This window comes from Lotus japonicus, chromosome 5, assembly GCF_012489685.1.
Source record: "Lotus japonicus ecotype B-129 chromosome 5, LjGifu_v1.2".
Lineage (NCBI taxonomy): Eukaryota > Viridiplantae > Streptophyta > Magnoliopsida > Fabales > Fabaceae > Lotus > Lotus japonicus.
Window position 1 is genome coordinate 65,890,363 of NC_080045.1, and position 21,780 is coordinate 65,912,142.

The window sequence follows — 21,780 nt, forward strand, 5'->3', positions numbered from 1 at the left end:
TAATAATAAATAATAAATAGAATCCCATGCTCAAGAATTAAAAATAAATAATCCTTCACCGAACTCGCACGTGCGTACCACACAGAGCATCTTTTCTTTCTTTCTTTCTTCCCTTGGTTCACTGTTTTCACCTTATTATTACCACTCACTGACTCACTCACTCGCTCTGAGTCTGGTTTTTGAACGCAGAGAATCACACCAACCGCGTTTCTACTTCAACGCTCTCTCTTCTTCTTCTTCTTCTTCGTTCAGTTCACCCAAAATGACCTCGATTGTTCAGGTACTTCTTCTTCTTCCTCCTTCTCTATCAACAGATTCATTCATTCCCCTCTCTTATTTGATTTTCTGTCCCCTCAATTTTCGATTCGCTAATTCAATTTTTGTTGATTGTTTCATTAGGGTTTCACCAAGTCCCTGGCCATGACCGTTCTCTCTGAGATTGGTGATAAAACTTTCTTCGCAGCTGCGGTTAGTTTCTGCTTATCTTTCACTCCTCATGCTCTAGATTCAAACTGCCTCAGATGTTGCCTTCTTTTTATTTTAATTATTTGTCAACTGGTTGCAATTTGACCAAGAAACTGCATAACTATTCAATTTCTTATAAATAATTTCTGTTGTGATCTTTATAAATTTTGTTAGCTTTACTTTGTTTGATGGAGTGAGATTGAAATGTTAAGCATGTTATTTATTACTTCACTCAAGAGTTCCTCACAAAGAGGAAAGGGATTTTGATAGATATTGAAATCAAAACTAACTCTTAAATGTTTGATATCATGATATGCTTATTTCAAGATACTGGCTATGCGCCATCCTCGACGACTTGTCTTATCCGGCTGCCTATCGGCTTTGATTGTAAGATTATTTTCTTCTTCTTCTTTTGCTTAGTTGTTTTTGTTTTTGAAGTCATCATAAGTTGCTTAGTATATGGTATTTTCTTTATGAATCTCATAGGTGATGACCATTCTCTCTGCTCTTGTTGGCTGGGCTGCTCCTAATCTGGTGAGAATTATATGTTGCTGGTTTAGCTTCACAATTCTCATAATTGTTTGTTTGTTTGTTCTTAGCTCCTTAAGAGATTCTGTGCTGCCATTAATCAATAAGTTCCATATATATTGAGATTAGAGAGGTGTTATCTTACTCTTGATTGGCTATATTATCCTTTTTCCATGATTTCTTCCCTTCGTGCTTTATACCGAATTCTGTATTCTGCAGGTCTCTCGTACATGGACTCATCATATTACAACATTCTTATTCTTGGGGTTTGGGCTTTGGTCCTTGAAAGAGGCTATATTTGAACAAGGGTGATGATTTTCTATCCCTTACATTAACTTGGTATTTGCTAATACTAGTGTCAGTTTGCTTTGAAATATAGACTTTTGTACTCATGGCATGGTGATGATTTCATTCGATGAACAGGGATGCAGAGGATTTGGCTGAAGTTGAAGCTGAATTGGTTGGTTTCTCACCTCTATTTGATTTCTTATTTTAAGTCACTTTTTTATTATCTTCTTGACAGCACCCCTTGTGTTCTGAATAGGACAAAAATTGGAAGGCTAAAAATGGAGCTTCAAAAGATAGCAATAAGGTAAAACAATATCTATCTAATAAAGTTGGTTTTGCCTTCATTCTCTGTCTGCCTCCATGTCCCACTCTCTTGATTTTGAGCAGGCATTGAAAGTTAAGTCATCCCTTTAAGACCAGGCACAGTCTTATATAAGTTTTATTAAAATATCTTCTTATGATTATCAAATGGTTAAGAGATTTTTGAAAAATCTTTATGACTAGTATACTACAAAAGAGGCGAAAAGAAAGATTCTTAATAAGGTGCTGCATGTTTGTTGTTCTAAGACTGAACACATATTGTGTGTTTTAATTCACAGGCTGATGATGACAAGAAAAAGAATAACCGGTCATTTTTATCTCAGTTTTTCTCTCCCATCTTTCTACAGGTAATAAATTAATTGCATCTCTATACAATATTTAACTGAACATGAACTAGGTCAAATTTCATCCTCTTATCCGATCTATTTTGCAGGCATTTTCTATCACATTTTTTGGTGAATGGGGTGACAAGAGCCAGGTGAGCATAGTCAGAAAACATGGCTTTTCTCCTGCATAACCTCCATTATTGAGCATGTGTTGCATCACTTCATTAAGCATAATTTTTGTTCTGTTTCAGCTGGCTACCATAGGTTTGGCTGCGGATGAGAACCCATTTGGTGTGGTTCTTGGAGGGATTCTGTAAGTTTCAACTATTAATTATTCTAAATTTCTGTCTGTATCTTAGAGTCAACCTATTTCGTTCAAGATTTTGACTAATTTCCTTTGGCTGCCCATCATGACATACATACATTATTTCAATAATTTTTTGCCCAATTCTGCATACTTGTTGGTGGATCTTGCAAATGCATTGTGTTTGTCTGGCGTCATATATATATTCATTATGAAGGACTCGGATGTGATTCTTAATATTCTCCACAGGGCGCAAACATTATGCACTACTGCTGCTGTTATGGGAGGAAAGAGTTTAGCTTCTCAGATATCTGAAAAAGTGGTAATAATTTCTTTTCCTTTTTATTTAGATTGCTTGTTGTCCACCTGTTTTCACCTTTTCACTTATATGTCAACTTTTTGCAAATTCAATATTCCATTTCTCAAAAAATGTTCATACATGATGTTTAAGTAATTTTAAAATTAGTTTTAGACAACTAGGAAACGGTGGAATTAAATGAAAACAAAGTATATGAGTAATGGAAAATGTGATGGAATAATGTAGATGATGCAATATGAGATCAAAAGTACAGCATCATAACCTGGAATCAGTAGAATACTTCATGAGTTGTGCTGTGCAATTATATGATTTACTATATTACTGGTATAGTATTAAGCTGATGTATATGTCATCCAAATGTTCTATTCAATACTGTGCAGGTTGCGCTCTCAGGTGGAGTTCTTTTCATTGTTTTTGGTATCCAGTCGTTCCTTTCTCCGGTCGAATCATGAAGGCTGTTATTGGTTAGTGATAATTCTTAGTGATTTTTTTTTGTAATCACAAGAGATGGTCTGCAAATATGCTTGTTATAGTGGTTGAGATGGTCTGCCAGAAGAGCTGAGCTTTGTGCCATATCCACCTTGGGTCAAAGATTCATTCTTTTCACCCTTTTAAAGATTTTGTGGTTAAAAATAAAGATACAAACAATTGTTGAACTAGACCCAAATTTCAATATGTAAAGTTAGCTTAAGTGGATTATTCCTTTTCAACACGTGTTTACTGGAGGAATAAAAAAGGACCAGTTTGGAAAAAAAAAGTGTTATTTTCCAAGGTTGTTTTATTAATGTGACCTGGGAAGCTGTCTTTGGTAACTGTCAATGTCTGCCTTACTGGATAGTGGCTTAAAATGGTGAATATAACTTGATTGATTTTCCAGTATCACTTTGATGAGAGCTTTTATTGATTGCATTTGAGATATAGTTAATGAACGTAGCTTCGCTCAAGCCAATTTCAATAAAAAAAGCTCGCTGGAATGAATCCCCAGTAGGTGGTGGTTTTGAAAGCTTTGCTATGCATTTCTCATGCCAAGAAGCATTTCTGGTTTAATAACTAGTGTTCGCTTGGTTTAAGCTTGAATCTCAAACCCAACTAAACAAAATCATGGACATCTGAGATTTAAACTGCCAAACAAGGGTTGGTCTAGTTTAAACAATCATATCGATTATCGAGCTTTGGCTATGTAACTATGATTAACAGTTTCAAATCTAATTTTTTCTGGTGGAGAATATCTGTGGCTTTTACGTTTAATTGAACATCTTATAAAAATCAGAACCAAGCCTTTCTTTCATTTTATCCTTGGAAACAATATAAATGGTTAAATATAAAAAATAATATATTTCAGAAATAAACAATTCTGCATAACTGAATAACAAGGAGCCTAGTGCATCTCATAGTTCCCTTTCAATAGGAAAGTGAATGCATAGGCATTCATTTATTATTTCCAATAACAATCCAATAGTATTAGATGAGTTCAATTGTTCACATAAGTCATGTCGACAGCAACCGGGTCAATTAATCAAAAATCAAAATCCTCTTAATGACGTGCATAGTAATCTGGTCAATTAATTTTAAAACATCAACTAGTTTACTTCTACTACTACTGATCTTGAGTTCCATGAATGTGATAGTCTAAAGCCTAAAATCAACTAAAAACAAGTAGGGAAAAGAAAAAAAGCAAGATAGAAAAGTCTTTTGGAACAAGATTTTGTGGAGGGAACGTGAACGCAAGCCTATTGTTCTGTAGTGCATTTTTGTGTGGTGAACAAACCACGTTGGTGTGCTTGAATCATTACACTTACCAACCCTTCGTTTTTTCAACATACACACTTTAGTTTCTTCTGTTAATTTCCGTCCCTCTAATTTCCATTTCCATTTCCGCACAATAGAAGATACCATAGAATCTTCTTCCCTCCCTCTCTCTTCTCTTATTTATTCTTCTTCAAAAATAACTAACATTCACACAACACAACACAAACACACGAAATATCAAACACACACGAAACAATGAAAGCACTGAATTCGCGTGTTGTCCTCATAGATCTTCACAGTTCCAATCACCACGTCTCAACCTCCACCCTCGCCTACGTTCACAACTCCAACTTCATCTCCGCCGTCTCCTCCTCATTCCGCCGCTCGGTGCGGCAGGGGATTCGCTCCGCCAGGTCCTCGCCGGAGATTCGACGCCCCTCCGATCGCTTCTTCTCCAGCAATGGGCTGTCGTTGTCTTCGTCGTCGTCGTCCGCGTCCGCATCCGCATCCACCTCGCGCCCGGAGGAGCTGGAGATGTTCCTAGAGCTGCTCCCGTTGAAGATGAGGAGGGAATTGCACCGCCATAGTGAGATTGGAGGGCTCATAGAGGTTGTCATGGATTTGGGTCGAAAGCCTCTTGCCAGGTTCCCTTCCGGTGATTGGTTCATCTCTGAACAACCCATCCAGCCTGAAGATTTGGATCATGCCATTTCCAAGGTAATTGTATAATCATAATCTACACATGTTCTTAGAATATGTTTTATTTTTTAACTTTTTCCACTTTGCTTTACCATCCTAATTTTGGCTTATTCAAATTCTATGCTTTGATAGAACCACTTTGAATTTATTATTATTGTTTCAACTGAGGTGTGAAATTTTGAAGTGGGGTCCAAAGGGTTAATAAAATAGAAGGTTGTTGTGTTGTGAGCATTTATGGATTTGTCTTTGTATTAAGCTTTTGAAGTTTTTTAATTTATTAATTTTCACTAGATGGTCAAATTTGGTTATTTGTATCAATGTTGATGCTAATGGCTGGTGACTTCCCATATAATGCTTCATTGTTTAGGTTGGTGATTTTTCTGATGACAACCGGTCCGGTATTGATAGGTCCTTGCATCGTATAAGTGCAATTCGGAATCGTAAAATGCAAATAATTGGTCTTACTTGCCGGGTGGGTCGAGCAGTGAGGGGTAGTGCTGAAATCTTACGTGATTTAGTTGAGGGAGGAGGTTCTATATTGGTCATTGGACCTCCTGGTGTGGGCAAAACAACCTTAATCAGGTATACCTTTTGCAATGTCTGAATAGATTCTAAGTGCCTCTATTTGTGGATGCTAATTGGCAGTGGTTTTTATGATGTGAATGCCCAGGAAAACTGATTTTTTCACTTTCTGTTTTCTTTCATGTTTCCATGCAAGTGACTCGAGCAATTCGTCCCTTACTGGTCTGTGATTGTTCATGTTTTCTTATCAGTTTTAGTTTTATGCATTTTTTGCTCTAGATTAATGTGTTCTGTTTTCGAGTTCTATGAATATCTATATGGGTTTAATCATAATTAGCCATTTATTTTAGCCGATTGAAGTTTATTTAGACTTGTTTAGCCGTGTTTCTTTTGTCTGGTGCTTTTGAATCTAGTTTGCATGTCTGAAGAAGATTTCTTTGTGCAGAGAGCTTGCAAGGATGTTGGCAGATGAGTTCAGGAAGCGCGTTGTAATAGTGGATACATCCAATGAAATTGGAGGAGATGGGGATGTTCCTCATGTAGGCATAGGAAGGGCTAGGAGAATGCAAGTTCCAAACGTGAATATGCAGCATAATGTTCGTACTGATTTCAGTCATTTGGCTTAATTGACTACTGCATCTTTCTAGAGGAAGTTCTGATGATTTGTGATCTTTGATGACACCATTTTGTTTAATTATGCAGATTATGATTGAAGCAGTTGAAAATCATATGCCTGAAACCATTATAATTGATGAAATTGGAACAGAGCTCGAAGCATTAGCAGCCAGTACTATTGCTCAAAGAGGAGTACAACTGGTTGGAACAGCACACGGAATGACCATTGAAAACATCATTAAAAATCCTTATCTTCAGATCCTTGTTGGTGGCATAGAGGTGCAATGTTTCTCTTTTTATTCTCCTTTCAATTTTATGATATATAACTAGCAATGATCAATTAAAATCATTCATCCATTTCGCCCCCCTCCTTCTTTCAAAGATTGAATCAACCCAAAATTGCTGAATATACAAATGGAAAATGTATAGTGCTTCTCCACATTAGTGACTAGTAATGTTTATTTGAATAGAGCGTAACTCTTGGGGATGAGGAAGCCAGAAAAAGGAAAGTGCAGAAGACAATTCTTGAAAGGAAAGGAGCTCCAACATTTACATGTGCTGTTGAGATGATATCTAAAACTGAATGCCGTGTTCATCATAGAATAGATGCAACTGTGGATGCCATTTTGGCAGGTATTCTTCATCTTCTATTGTGGAATATCTTAAGGTTGAATACATTACTTAATTTCTAACTGATATAGTATTTGCATAGTTTTTTAGATTGAAGATTTAACTAGAAATTCTCCTTCATTTCAGGAAAACCTCCAATATTTGAAGTCCGTCATTGGGATGATTTCGCCAATGATTTGGTGGATGATGCTCCAATGCCTGAAATAAAGCATGGAGAAACATCTGATTTAACTAAGAATAATGTCATAAGATCTGACGTAGAGTCTGATGAGGATGATAATGATCATCCTTCTTCTTGGTCCAAGAAATCGAGTACTACTAGTGGATCTGTGGTGAAGAGGAGTTCACCAATGCAAGTTTATACTTACAAGGTAAGTTATTTTAGAGGTTGCATGTGCTAGGTAGAGAGTTGAGTGATTGGGCATGTTATCAGGATTCAGGAGCTTTAATAATTGTCTCATTTCCATGTTGCATAGAAAGAATAAATTACCCAAAACTTCTTGATTTTTTTAAATTGGGACTCTTTTCTTGCTGAATGAATTTAGATTCTAGAAGCTGATCTACTTCAAGTAGCAAAGGTGATGGGACTTGAAGATGTAATAGAAGCAACTGATGACATTGGAGCTGCTGATGCAATTCTAGCATCCGGTTCTGAGTTACGCGGGAACCCATGGATCCGTGCTGTAGCAAAGTTCCACCACTTACCTGTATTTGTTCTAAAGGTATCCTCCAACTACCAGTTTCACCATTCCTTCAATGTAGTCTCCTTATGTCTTATATTGAAATTTGCTCCTTGCAGTCAAATACCATGGCACAAATGGTCAAGGCAGTACGAATGATCCTTGGGCTAGAATCCTTTGGCCCTCCACCAAAGAAGCCACTAAAGGGCTCTCTGGATATTGAAATCGAGGATGATGAACCAAAGCGAAAACCATCTCTGGAAGAGATTGATGCGTTGGAGGTGCAAGTCCTTTCTGCTTATTTAATTTAGTATCTTGATTTTCTTCTTAAAGTTCCATTTTCTGTATATTTCATTTTTCTGTGCTGCACTCTAGCATTCTAGCAATTGCTTTCTGTGCTTAGCTGTTCATGCGGTCTTCTTCTTTTCACACTTGACAATTGAATTAGTTCCTCATAATGGTAAATAGTTCTTTCTGTGTTTCTGTTTTCACGTTTGCCAGCAGTAGTTCCAGTTTCTGGCTGTCTGCTTTTGAAGGCATTTTTCCTGATAAATTACTTTTAAACAATTGTGTTTGACTTAAAATAAAAGTTATATTTGCCTAGATTATTATTATGTGTAAGTAATCTCTTTAATATTGTGACATAGTTTTAAATTTTCTTTTTACATTTCTTGCAGGAGGTCCGGCTTGCAATCGAATACATAGTGATTCCTGGTGGAGAGGCTGTGGAACTTCTTCCTAGACGTTCTGAAATTATTGACCGGCAGCTTGAACTCGTGCAAAGCTATCAGTTAGCAGCTGAAAAATCAGGCACAGAACAGAACCCCAGGTTGCAGATTCTTCCCTTGAGGCTAAATGCCAAAAAGTCCTCTAAGTCAAGTTCTGTTTCCAGAAAGAAAACAAGTCCTACCTCTGGTGGGGGTGGCAATGGTACCAGTGTCACCAGGCTTCCTATTTTGCCAGAGTAATTCAAAATTTTCTCTGATTCTAACATGTTTCACTTCTAGCATGTTTGGATCAGCTTCTCTTTCATCATAATCAATTCTGAAACCCAGAAGCTTCTCCCCATAATTGATTCTGACTTCAGAATCAATTGTCGAAGGATTTCCAAACATGGTCTGTACATGTATGTATAATAATGTATGTAATGTTACACGTACAGTCATGCAAGTGGTGTAAATAATTTATTTATAGCCAAAGAGGTTATAGCTCAATTGGGGTGTAAATAATTTATCGATGTCCAAGTTGGATCATCCGCCAAGCTACCCCTACCTGTACTTAGGTCCTTGCATCTCCAATATACATATTCATCTGTAATGATTATACGAATGGAGTTCAATTTATAACGGCACACATGTGTAAATTGTAAAAGATGTTGATTCAGATATAGCTATTGCTAGAGAGTCAAGTAAGCACAACTGCACAAGCAATGAAAAATATATGTATAGGAAATAGTAAATACAGAAATATGAAGATCCAAGGTAATTGGTTAAAGCTGAGATATATAGCACTCTTTTGTCGTCATCTTTATGTATGGTAAAAAAATTATTCACCAATAAATTTCACATAGGAATAGAAAGAGAGAAGTGTGAAACAATGAGTGATGATATGAAAATAAGAGAGAGATAAGGAGAGAAAATGAAAGTAGATTTATAAATTTGATGATTTTTTTTGGAAAAATGTTACTCTTGCATGCGAGTGTGCTTTGGGTTGGATTCTAGCTGGGGAGAGTTTTTTTTCTTTAGTCGAACTCTATTAAGTACTCCCTCCGGTCCTATTTATAAGTATGAAAGAGAAGAAAAATCTTGGTCCTTTTTATAAGAACCAAATGAAAGTTTGAGCTATATTAATTAATTTTTTCCAATGATGCCCTTATTAATTCTAACTTGTAAAATGTGTCTCATTAATTATTCTCTTTCTTTTCCACTTTCCAACACTAATAACAAAGGGTAATTTTAGAAGTTCATTTTAATTTAAGACAAATTTAATGCATTTTATCTAGTTTAACTACATTTCTTAAACTATGTGAATTTTTTTATTGCTTATAAATAGAACCGAAGGGAGTAAAATAATTGGCACACTATAAGTATTAATTATTTTCTCCCTCAAATTAGGTTCCTATATGTACAAATTTTTAAAATAAACAAAAGGTAGAATCTTTGTAAAACGGGTAGGAAGACTTTTTTTCCTCCATCGGAAAACTAGACAACAAATAAAATTAAACAACAATAAACGAGTCCCTCTGCAAAATGACCTCCAGCTCAGCACCAGGGCTCTCACTAAGATGAACTCGTGGGCCATTCGAGTTGATAACCCTCCTAGCGAGGTGATGAAGTAGAAAACAATTTTGAAAATAAACTCATAGCATGCTTGAATTAATTTCTTTTCCTCACAATTAATTTAAACATGTAGAAGTTACTCGTGAAAGTTCGCCTTGTAGTTGATTTTTCTTTTATATTCTTTCCTTCTATGTTTAATTTTTTTATTTATCCATTCTTTTCCATTTTTACATCCATACAAAGCATTAAAACCCCCAATTCCCAAACACTCCTGCATTTGGAGGTTTTTTTAATTAATTTCATTTTTACGTACACGATCAGTTACATAACACTATTTTTTATTTGATACATTGGAAAACTAATAAAAAGAGAATCTAGTATGAAAATAAGCTAGACTTTTGGGAAGGTCATATCAATCCCAACCTATGAAAGGTAAGTAGATACTAATGTAGGAGATTTAGGCCTTATAATTTTTAATTGGGGTTTCTTATCAAACTTATTTCAGCCCAACCTATTCTGACCTCTTATATAAGTGAAAATATACGACATTTCATTCTGCGTTTCACCCAGGATAAAGCGGTTACAGATATAGAAGAAGCTTCAACTTCTAGGGTTTCGCTCAAAACCCTAAAATTTCTATCAAACTAGCGGAATTACCCGTGCAATGCACGGGTTACTTTACTATATAGTAATATCTAAAATTTGTATAATATTATAATTATGCAATTTTGTATAATTTTTCATTACATAAATATATAAATGTTTGTTAGAATATATATATATATATAGTTGATTATTGAAAAAATTTATATATTAAACTTTTCTAAACAATTAAGAGATGTTAATGTCAATTGAGAAAAATCTTTTAAATGATAATTTTACATAATATCTTTTGGATGATAATTTTACATAAGATTTTTCAATTTAAAATCGTAATAAAAAAATGTGTCATCAATGGTTTTGAATGATAAATTTACTTTAGTAATTTTTTTCATAATTATTAATTTATAAAAATATGTAATATTATTTTAAAGAAGTACTCTTATAATATATAATGAGGCAACCAAATTATAATATTTATTTAATATTTATATTAAGATCATTTAAGTAGATGACTGTATCACATTACAAATTTTAAATATATTTACCCATAAAATTATTGAAATAATTATATAAAAAATTATGTAAAAATAATCTAAAATAATTTTTCTTCTAAATGCAACGCCCGTTACATATTTTACTTTTATTAAGTTATTATCTCACGCGGGATGTATCATATGAGAAAGTTTCTCTTATGTGAGAAAAATAAGAATGATTTTTGACCATTGGATCAAAATGAACGATTGAGATCAAAACAGCTAATTAAATCAGTCACGTGTCTGCTCTTCATCTTTTGAGAACTATTCCCTAATTCGATGTTGCTGAACCATCATCAAACCGCCACTTTCTCTGTTGCATTCTTCACCTGTTCATCTGAGAAATTGCCACTGCGAGTTGTTGTCTCCTCCTCATCGCCCCTGCAATCGTCCAGACAATTCCATAACAAATTCAATTGCTACGCATACCCTCATCATACTTCTATTTTTATAAATTTCTCCAATTGACTTGCAAATCAATTGAATCAACTATTCTGGGCATAATAAATCGATCTGAAAAGGAGAATAGGAAAAAGATTGAAGATTGGGGAAAGGAAGTCAGAGATTAGCAAATTAGGAATATAGGCACCGTTCAGAGTTCAGAGCACGAGGATTAGGGAAAGGAAGTAAAAGAGAACACGTGATTTACTTAAGTTGATCTTTTAATCTCAGTCGCTTATATTAATCTAAAGGCTGCAAATCATTCTTATCTTTCTCATATAAGAGAGACTTTCTCATATGATACATCTCCTATCTCACGCATTCTGCATACAAAAGAGAAGAATCAAATTGTGCATTAAAGCAGATTTAGTGAAAAAGAGTAAACAACATAAATAAAACGTAGAAAACATTTGTCACGTTAGGGGTTTTGCTTCTGTTTTTAGAGATTTTTGTTGTAGTTGCTGGTTTTTGTCAGTTTTATGTTGACAGTGTTGGTTACAGTATCATTGTTGAGAGGGGTTGTTTCTCAACTTTATATATATGGGGAATGCTAACTTACTCCTACTTGATTTTCTGAAAGAATAAGTTAGCACCCAACACCTTTTTAGTAGGACAAAAAACTCAACACTCTCTTATTAAAGTTAACTTTAATTGAAGGTTACTTATTTTTTTGGTAAATCTGAAAGATAAATTGCACCCACCAGGAATCGATCTCTGGACCTCTCCTACCCAACTCATATATCCCCCAGCTCCTACCACTTGAGCTATCCTACGGGAACATTGAAAGGTACTTATGTATTTTGTTTCCAATTTTTAATGTAAAAAATTATTTCTTTCTCATCTTTACATTTCCAACGTATTTATGGTTAAGATTAAATGCTAATTAATGATCATGTAACTTTTTAAAAAAGTCATGTGACTTTATGTTTTAATCTTGACCGTTGATCTTAGATCAAACAGTCACGATTTAATGTTCTCATCTCTCACAATAAACATTGTTGTCACTTGATACGCCTCATATATATATATATATATATCAAAAAAAACTCTAGGTTAATCCTTTGAGCAAACAAAGAAGATGATCGTCTGCATTACTTCATCTTCTTTCTCGTAAAAAGAAAATGATTAAAGTTTTTGAAGGATTTTCAAGCGTGTAAAATTATGGTTTAAAACAAAACCTTTACGTGAAAAATAAAAAAATCAAAATTTATTTTAACTCACAGATTTTGTTCATGTTTCATATTCATTTTGCATGTGTCTTTCTATTCTATAACTCTCAAGCATATTTTTCCTTCATATGTCTGCAATTGGCCTAACTCATCACTCCTTTATTGAAATAAGACATCCTTGTGTCTTCCCTTGAACTGGCCTCACTACCTGCCCATCCTCAATATCTCGCAACATTTGACTGAGTGTTCCGTATACCCATTCCCTTGACTCCCAAATGACTGAGGAAAATACCAGAGCAGAATGAAATTAGAGAAGATAGAAGAAAAGAACTCCACATAAAGTATCATAAAATTAGCAAATCATGCACAATTTTATGGAAATTGTCGTTGACAAAATCATGCACGGCCGGTTAAAAAAATAAGAAAATGGGAAAAATAAATCATGAAGAAAAAGATAACACAAAATATATCATGGAAAAATGAAGAGAAGAAGTGCATACATGCCTGCGCAAATGATGAATTTCTCTAGAGAAGTAGAATCCTTGGAGGAAAAAAATCAGGGGAAGATTAAATGAAATCATGGACAAAAGATAGCACAATATTTTTTTTACATCGGAAAGATTAATTGGACCCGCAAGGAATCGATCTCTGTACCTCTCCCTACCTAACCCATAAGTCTCTCAGCTCCTACCACTTGAGTTATCCTACGGGGACAAAGATAACACAAATAACTATAGTAGGGAAATAGAAGAGAAGAATAACACAAAGCACTTGTACAAATGTTTGCTTTCTTTGGGGAAGTAGAAGACATGGGAAAAAAATAAATGTAGATGATAGAATACATTATCTCATGGGTAAAGAGATTAAAAGAAGTGCACAATGCACTTAGTGAAATTGAAAAAAATGATAAGGATTAAGTGTTATTTTTCCATATAAAAGGAGAAGAGGAGGAGAAGAAAGTGTATGTAGTAGAAAAAGATGTGAAAGTCTTTATCTATATAATGAATCTGTGTTGAAGAGGAATGAATTTATATTTCAAAACGCGTATAGAATTGAAGATTTATGATTGTTGAGATTTCTCTAGTTCCAATCTAACCAGTAACTCGAGATGCCAACTATATAAAAGATTCTACACCTTTCGCATGACTTACTCATTGTATGTTTTTGTGTAATCTAATTTTTGTTTGGCTATACCAAGTAGAATTTATTTTTTTATCTTCTCTCTTATCCATCAAAATAGATTTTCATGATAAGCTAATTAAATTAGCTTTTCCAAATAATTAGCTTTGAGTATTTTTCCAAATAATTAGATACTAATGTAGGAGATTTAGGCCTTATAATTTTTAATTGGGGTTTCTTATCAAACCACATAAAACTTATTTCAGCCCAACCTATTCTGACCTCTTATATAAGTGAAAATATACGACTTTCATTCTGCGTTTCACCCAGGATAAAGCGGTTACAGATATAGAAGAAGCTTCAACTTCTAGGGTTTCGCTCAAAACCCTAAAATTTCTATCAAATTTTCACAATTACTCATTCGTAAGTATTTTTCCACCAAAATTTCTCTCCTCTCTCTCGTTTTCGTTCGTTCGTTTTGAAAATCGTTTGCATTTTGAATTTCGGTGGTTTAGGTTTGCGAGAACTGTGAGCGATGGCTTCGAAGGAAGAGAATCGAATATTCGTTGGAGGGTTGTCTTGGGACGTGACGGAGCGTCAGCTCGAACATGCCTTTGATCGTTACGGCAAAATTCTTGAATGCCAGGTACCCCTTTTCCCCTTTCAATGTTGTTCTCAATTTCATACATCAATTGTTTCGTTTCCCAGAAAAAAATTGCATTTTAAGGGGGGAAATTATTGTTTCGAAACTGCAGTAATTGGTTTCAGAAGGGTATTTTTTTTAGTGAGATGTTGTCAGATTTACAGTTTCCTTTTTATTATCAGAATTGTTGTGGAAAAATGATATGTCCTTTATTGAATCTACCTGTTTTTAATAAAAAAAAATGAAATAAGTAGTACTAGCTTTTTGAATGATTTCCATCAAGTTATAATGATATGATAGTACTATTAAGAGATCCTGATCTGTGTCGTCGAGATCGACCTGTAGTGGCTAATAAGCTGTGGGGGCTCCGGGCTTTGGCCGAGTCTTCTGCTTAGGGAACTACTTGTTTCAGTGTTTTATCTGGTTTGGTGATTTTTGTTTTTGGATTCCTAACTATCTTTTTTTCTCTTGTTTTCTATGTGTTTCTGGAGTGCTAGTTGTGAATCTTTTGATCTTTGAGATGCTGTGGATGGGTTTTTTGAATGTTCTTTTGCCAGATTGATTTCTTCATGGATGAAGCTCATTTTCAAAATTTTCTGATAAAATAATAGATTGTGGTAACTAGAGAGCTCGAGTTGGGGATTGGTATGGCTTGGATATGTGGAATTCGGTGCAAGGAAACTAGCCAAGCAAATATCAGTCTGACCTGTCTGCTATTTCGCAGAGATACTTGTTGTTTGTGCTTTGTGTTAGGTTTGAACGTAAAATCATCGTAATTTCAAATCGGTCTTTGGCAGTAAGATTGGGCTGACAAGTGGACAAAGATGATACCATAGGATTCTTTTTGGAGTATGCTTTGGTATTCCTTCTTATGCATGGCTCACAGATCTATGTCTTGATTACGCCATGCATTTGCTTCCTTCCTATTCTAGTTGTAAATCTATTATGCGGTGGCAGCACTGATGACTAGTAGAGGGATGCATGACAATCTTCTTACGATGGACACATCCCTTCTTTTGCTTATGGCTATAATCAATTATTGTTTGTTATATTATAGAGAAGTAGAACAAACGAATTAAAGGCTGCAAGCTCACATGCTGCCCTGTGATCTTTTTTTTGTCTCCTTGTCATATTGATCTGTTATGACTTATGAGCACTGCTTCCGTTGTACCCGTTTCTTTAGTTGTGAAGACAGAGGCAACCGATGTCCAATCTTATGAACTGATAATGCATTTGGTAAGGTGGCAGTTCTAGTGGTCCTGAAATTTGAAAAAAAGTTAAATGACATCATACATAATGCAGTTTCGGAGGAAGAAGGTAGTGGACTCTGTTTTTTATAGGAATGAGAACTCCCCACTAACTAATAAGTTGTTCCTTTCGATCTGATAAAGTGATTTGTTAGTAAGCTCAGGAAGTCTTACATATTTGCTTCAGTTGAGCAGTCCGATCTTGCTGCACCTTTGGCAGTTTAGGTACTTTCTTCGTGCAATATAAAGCTCAGTTGTTTGGTCAAATTTTCGCTTCTGCTTGATGCCATTGATCTTGCAAGATATACTTATGTCTTATCAGCCAATCCAAACTGTGTGGGTATGACTATGCACCACCAACAGGTTCTACATCATTGCAGTTCCTGTAAGTACTTAAGTCCTGCTGAGCTCCCAAGTCTGAAGCATTGGAGATCATTTACAAATGCTGCTCAGATAGGCTGTTTCTGTCTTCATGATGAGATACTGTATTCACCAGTTGATCTGCGGTCTTCCTAGTATGACTACCAGTATTTAAGGTTTAATGGACGCTGAGTTGGTTATAACTTCCTACTTTGGAACTGAATTGATTGGTTGGAACGGTTTTATTGGTTTTTAAAGGTTCTGCTTTTCTCAGTGTAGTTTTAGATGAACAGTTCTATCTGCATAGGAATGATTTTCTGCTCAAAATACTGGTGTGTTGGTTAAGTCAGCCAAGAGGCAGCAGAATTACGTAGTATGGTATATGTCTTCAGTATAGTTGATGTTATTTGTTTCAGTTGTTGCTCAGTGTTGTTTCTGCATAAGATTGATTGTATTTTTGCATCGGGTGAGGTGATTAATCATAGAGGATAGCTGCATGCTTAAGAATTGAAGCACGATCTCCATTAGGAATGCTGTCAATGCTATGCCTTGGTCTTGCATGTTGTCTGTCAGAATTTTGGAAGTTGTTTGGTGGCAGAGGAATTGTGTTTTGAAGAGCTTACCTATGTGATACTCATCATAAAATTGGAGGTGAGACACAATGATCTGGTAACCACGGAAGTGGAAGCAACACGTGGGTTTTCATGATATGCCTTTTATTTGTGCTTCGTATTGTTTATTGTTAGCTCTTCCAGGTGAGATAATAATAGTACTCGATATAGCAGTGCTTTTCAAGTTGTCAGATGCTAGTATCATTTTGGGGGGATTAGATCATTTAAAGGGCAATGATGAAGTTATGAACCAGTTTGCGAAACATGCTGAAATTTTAGTTCAGATTGTGGAAGTAATTGTTGTAAGAGGTATTTGTTGTCAAATATGGGGCTTGGGATTCCTCTGAATGGATTAGCTGACTGAAAACCATTTGGGGCTTTATCATTATAGCAGAGAAGTAAGTTGTCTGGTTATAAGTTTTGCTTCATAGTAAAATGCTGTTCACATAAATCACGAAAATATCATACTGAAACTATTTACACAGCGAACAAGTGAACAACTCTCTGGAGTCATATGTTTTCCTTTTGAATATGCATAACTTTGTTCTGATTTGAATTTCCCATTCAATGTTAGATGCATCTTTATGTGGGCATCCTTTTATTAACTGTCAGCAATTCTTGTGTAGTAGCTTATCTAGCAATTCTGTGACAGTGTGACTAATTTCTTGTGTTTCTACTGGTGAGTGGCTAATTTAAGCCTTGTTGAGTTGAGATCTACCTTTAAAATTCTGATATTTTTTTTCAGAGATGGAATCTTGGTAGAAACTCACAATATTTATAAAGAACATATATCAAACAATATTGTTCGGGGTGGGGGACATGTTCTGTATGTTGTGCTTAATTGATATCTTTCTTGCAAGTGTTACAACAAGAGCTATGCAGTGGTATTGTGCATCATAAGCAACATATGTATTGTTTATTGTAAAAAATGGCATTAAATATTGTTGGGAATTCGTTATATGTGTTGTTATTATCTATTACGAGGTTCTCAAGTTGTTCTTTCTGTAGATCATGATGGAAAGAGATACAGGTCGTCCCCGAGGATTTGGGTTTATCACATTTGCAGACCGTAGAGGAATGGAGGATGCAATCAAGGAAATGCATGGACGGGAAATTGGTGATCGCATCATCTCGGTCAATAAGGCACAGCCCAAGATGGGTGGTGATGATGCAGACCAAGGCTACAGAGGTGGTGGCTACTCATCAGGTGGTAGGGGAAGCTATGGAGCTGGAGATAGGGTTGGACAGGATGACTGTTTCAAATGTGGGCGTCCAGGGCATTGGGCCCGAGATTGTCCTTTGGCAGGAGGTGGTGGTGGCCGCGGCCGTGGTGGCGGTTCACTTTCTTCACGTCCTAGGTTTGGAGGTTCTGGTGGACATGGGGATCGCCTTGGAGGTGAACGTGATCGATACATTGATGACCGTTATGACGGAGGACGTTATGGAGATAGAGATCGTGTTGACAGCCGTGACTACAAATATGGTAGCCGTGATCGCTATGCTAGTGACAGGTACACACAGCTTATTGTTGTTACGAAATCAATACTCTGATGTGTTTTCCATACCTTCAAAACAGATTTAATGATGACTTTGGTTTAACGAAATACATTTTTCTCTGTTATTTCATTTAATTGATTAGGTTACTTGCCTCATTTATCATTTAGTAGTTGTACATGCTAATTCTTCATGATTGTATTATAACAGTTACCTCTCCAGTCTCCTTTTGTTATCTCATGAGTCTATGGTTTTGTTATGATTTTTATTACTTCACTGAAACTGTGTAGGTATCCTACTAGTGGAGATCGATTTGCTAGTGATCGGTATGGTGGTGGCTCAGATCATTACTCACAAAATGGTTATGGCAAGGAGAGAGGCTATGACCGGTATGGCGGTGCACGAGGAGGTGCTGATAGGTATGGAAGTGGAGTGGCAGCTCGAGATGAAGGAAGGGGCTACAGGGGTAGGCCTGGTCCATATGATCGCCCGAGCAGGGGTGGCCGTCCATCATCATTTGACCGCTACTGATTGCCTATGTTGCCTGTTGATGTTTTTATGGGAAATCCACTGCAGTAGCCACATTAGGGACCTAGTTCTTGTTAAATGACTAAAATGAGGACACCCTAGTTTCAAACAACTGCTACATCGTAGTTTCATAGATTGTGGATTTGATAGTTTGTTTGTTTATTCATTCTTATCATGCGGATCACTGCTGAGTTTATTTTCCCTTGTTTGTTTGACGTTAAGACCAACTTCTCTTACAAATGCAAACTAGCATGGTTTATGGCTGTTTGGCTGTTTATGTTGCTCACGTGTGCTTGGTTGTAGTGTCAAGTGTGTATAGATTTGTGCTGGCACATGATCTAAAACATGGTAACTCGAGAAGCTACACATGGCTTTTCCTAGAAGTGATTATGGGATTTTTCGTCACAACCAAATGCCCTACTGGTCTTTAGTATAGTTATTAGAAAGTAGTCAACTATTGAAACTTTGGTACAAAAAATTTGCTCCTTTTCCTGATTTAGTTTTGCGTATTGGTAAAACTCTAATATAAATAATTAAAAAATGGCGGGTGCAATTCAGCACTTTCATTAATATTGGTCAATTTATTTTTAAATTTTAATTAAAAATTTGTTTAAAAAGCATTCATGCTACAATAATTGTATTCCTTGGCCACAAAATAGATTTTCATTCAAACGAAATCTCTTTGGAACATTACCCTCTATTTCTTGTAAAAGCGAAGTCATATGAAATTTACTATATACTAGTCGTCTATTGTTATTTTTGAAAATGTATTTTATTTTATCTTTTTAAACCACTCAGCGAATTAAATAGTACATCTAGTTCCCAGTTTGAGCAGATAATTGGTTGGTAGGTTGATTCAATTGCACTAAATATCTAAGATTTAATCGTACATTTCATCTTTCATCTATTGCGATTGTTCAGGGTCCTATGCTTTAGAACAATAGATTAGGGTGAGATTTTTTTTTTATGCAGTGCGACCAGGTCCATCTGTTAATTCGTCACGAAAATGAATAATGTGTCTTGTACATTGACATTTTAGCCACGTAACCACTCAATGTCACATTTTTCTTCAAATGTGCCTCTTTCCACAGTCCACACCCACTCTTCCCTTATTTTCCCTCCACCCTCACCTCTTCCTACACACCATCCTCAATTTCTTCAGTGATGATCTGACCATGACACCTTATTTCCGACATGAAGAAGAGAATCGCTCATATATATGAAAACTATGATCCTATAAATGATGGAATAGTATAAGGGACACTTAAATATCAACTCACTGATAAGCAAATATTTCTGGATTTTACATCCTCACATGGCCTGATGATGAAGAAATAATAGTACTATTTCATTATTAAATTTTGTTCGTCCAATCAAATTATGAAGAAAATACAAAGACATTGTGAAAGAAACAAAAAACAAATCTTACAATATTACTATACTACTTATACATGAAAATCTAGAATTTGTCCCCACATGCCAATTGAATCCTGTAATAATTATCCATGTCTTTTGAAAAATGAAAACAATTACTATATGTATGCGTTGAGTCCGTGACAATCTACAACTACGACTTTGTTTGCGTAAGCGTGCAACCAATAAGAGTAAACAAGTGGACTTTCATCACTGGAATTTTTACTTACTCCTGATCTAATTTTTATATGAAAATAAGCTAAAGTACTTACAAAGTTGAATGTATAATTTAATTGCTCAGTCGGTGATCTCTCAGTTGTCCTAGTGTAATTAATTAATTAATCAGATTGGTTTAAAAAATATTACACTTCTGTAAACTATACTTGTACTTTATTACAAGTAATATGTCTGGATAACATTTGAGTTAAATGAAACTATATTTATCTTAATTTATAAAAAGAATTTTGTTCATTGACCGATGAATATTCAGTAAGTAACTAATTACATGTACCCGCTACCCGTAGAATCTTATCTTTGGAATTTGTCATTTCATTGATAAGTATAGATGTTATTATAATTTTAACTTTTATATATGATGATGTTGATTCTACATGTACGAGCAGTTATGTAGGTTTGAGGCCATTCAATATATATGATTATGATGCAATAATATGTGATGGGTATTAGGGTATACATGTCGCATGTGGCACACTGAAAATTATTTTTCCTCAAAATTCATGAAATATTACTCTTAAATATATATATATATATATATATATATATATATATATATATATATATTTTGCTTCGGACGAAAATACTAAATATTCTTACTAATGAATAATGATGACCTTTTTTTTATCTTGACATATTTTCCTTTGAAGAGAAAATAAGTCAGGTTTTGATGCCGGCAAAATGGTGCCACCCATGAGATCCAAGTCAATAATGTGATGTGATGAAAAATAAAGATAAAGAACAAAATGTGTTGTATTAATTGGGATTTTTAGATATTCAGGTTTTTCATGCATGTAATATAATAAAGATATATTGATTAAAAAAAAAGAAAAGAGTTGAAGTTTTCGCCTAAGAACTTAGCCATCTGACCCGTATAAGTCGAAATTGTTCTACTGAAATCACGACTATATTGGAACTTTTGATATAGTAATCTCTTACGGAAGCATGCATGCTTAATTTCAACATCACTGACTTTTCTTGATTACCAATATATTGCTTTATTGCTTTGCTAGTGTCTTAATAGCAACCATATAACTTAGTTTTAAGTCAACATTGAATCATTGATGTATAAATTCTAGTTATTCAAAATAAACGGGTCAATTATTTTTAATTGAAAGATATAAACTCATTTATAAAACTGTGACAATTCATTGTAACATATGAATATTTTTGGATTCCAATTTATATCGTCATTTTTACAGGAATTTAGCTTGTATAGAATTAGACCAACACTTTTTGTATATATGGCTTTAATTTTGTTTAATCTAGAAATAAAATCTCCCTTTTGTTTGGATTACAAAGCAAGAGATGTTCACGTTGTGAAACAAGACTAGATCCAAAGCTCCCATTGAAAGAGATCTAAATCTCTAGTTGTTTTCATTATGATGGTGAACACGTCTTTTACAATTGATCATCTCTCCTTTTATTGAGGAGCATAACCCTAAATGTATAGATATGAGTCTTATTCCAAAATAGCTCATACATAACTTGTTTAAAAGGAAGTGAGGTCATCCAAGACTCTAGAATACATGAATTGTCAAAGGGGCAACTATTACACATGCATAAAAGTGCGAGATCACCACAATAGGAGGAGATTGCCTACAGTGAAGGTATTGTTCATGATACGGAAGGCGTTGGTAGAATAAGAAAATCGCTCGCT

The 21,780-nt window shown here is 35.0% G+C and overlaps 3 protein-coding genes across 5 annotated transcripts; all 3 read left to right on the forward strand.

Moving 5' to 3' along the window:
- Positions 1–118: 118 nt before the first annotated feature.
- LOC130716751 (GDT1-like protein 4) lies at positions 119–3,308 on the forward strand. The gene is made up of 12 exons (XM_057566759.1): positions 119–280; positions 400–468; positions 793–852; positions 952–999; positions 1,213–1,301; positions 1,417–1,453; positions 1,538–1,585; positions 1,881–1,949; positions 2,036–2,080; positions 2,180–2,241; positions 2,482–2,554; positions 2,932–3,308. The coding sequence occupies exons 1-12, from the start codon at positions 263–265 to the stop codon at positions 3,001–3,003; spliced, it is 690 nt and encodes a 229-aa protein (XP_057422742.1). The 5' UTR covers positions 119–262; the 3' UTR covers positions 3,004–3,308.
- A 776-nt stretch (positions 3,309–4,084) lies between these two features.
- LOC130716750 (protein SEEDLING PLASTID DEVELOPMENT 1) lies at positions 4,085–8,831 on the forward strand. The gene is made up of 9 exons (XM_057566758.1): positions 4,085–5,017; positions 5,367–5,581; positions 5,967–6,117; positions 6,224–6,415; positions 6,607–6,769; positions 6,893–7,137; positions 7,312–7,488; positions 7,566–7,727; positions 8,124–8,831. Exons 1-9 carry the CDS (start codon positions 4,556–4,558, stop codon positions 8,412–8,414), a joined length of 2,058 nt encoding a protein of 685 aa, XP_057422741.1. The 5' UTR covers positions 4,085–4,555; the 3' UTR covers positions 8,415–8,831.
- A 5,030-nt stretch (positions 8,832–13,861) lies between these two features.
- Positions 13,862–18,736, forward strand: LOC130717124 (glycine-rich RNA-binding protein RZ1B-like). 3 transcript variants are annotated; one of them, XM_057567239.1, is made up of 4 exons: positions 13,862–14,013; positions 14,106–14,236; positions 17,460–17,962; positions 18,236–18,736. In XM_057567239.1, exons 2-4 carry the CDS (start codon positions 14,126–14,128, stop codon positions 18,474–18,476), a joined length of 855 nt encoding a protein of 284 aa, XP_057423222.1. In that variant the 5' UTR covers positions 13,862–14,013; positions 14,106–14,125; the 3' UTR covers positions 18,477–18,736. The 3 variants fall into 3 exon arrangements, with proteins under 3 accessions (XP_057423222.1, XP_057423225.1, XP_057423223.1); XM_057567242.1 differs by lacking the exons at positions 13,862–14,013; positions 14,106–14,236 and adding an exon at positions 14,260–16,491; XM_057567240.1 differs by lacking the exons at positions 13,862–14,013; positions 14,106–14,236 and adding an exon at positions 16,498–16,849.
- The last annotated feature ends 3,044 nt before the right edge of the window (positions 18,737–21,780 follow it).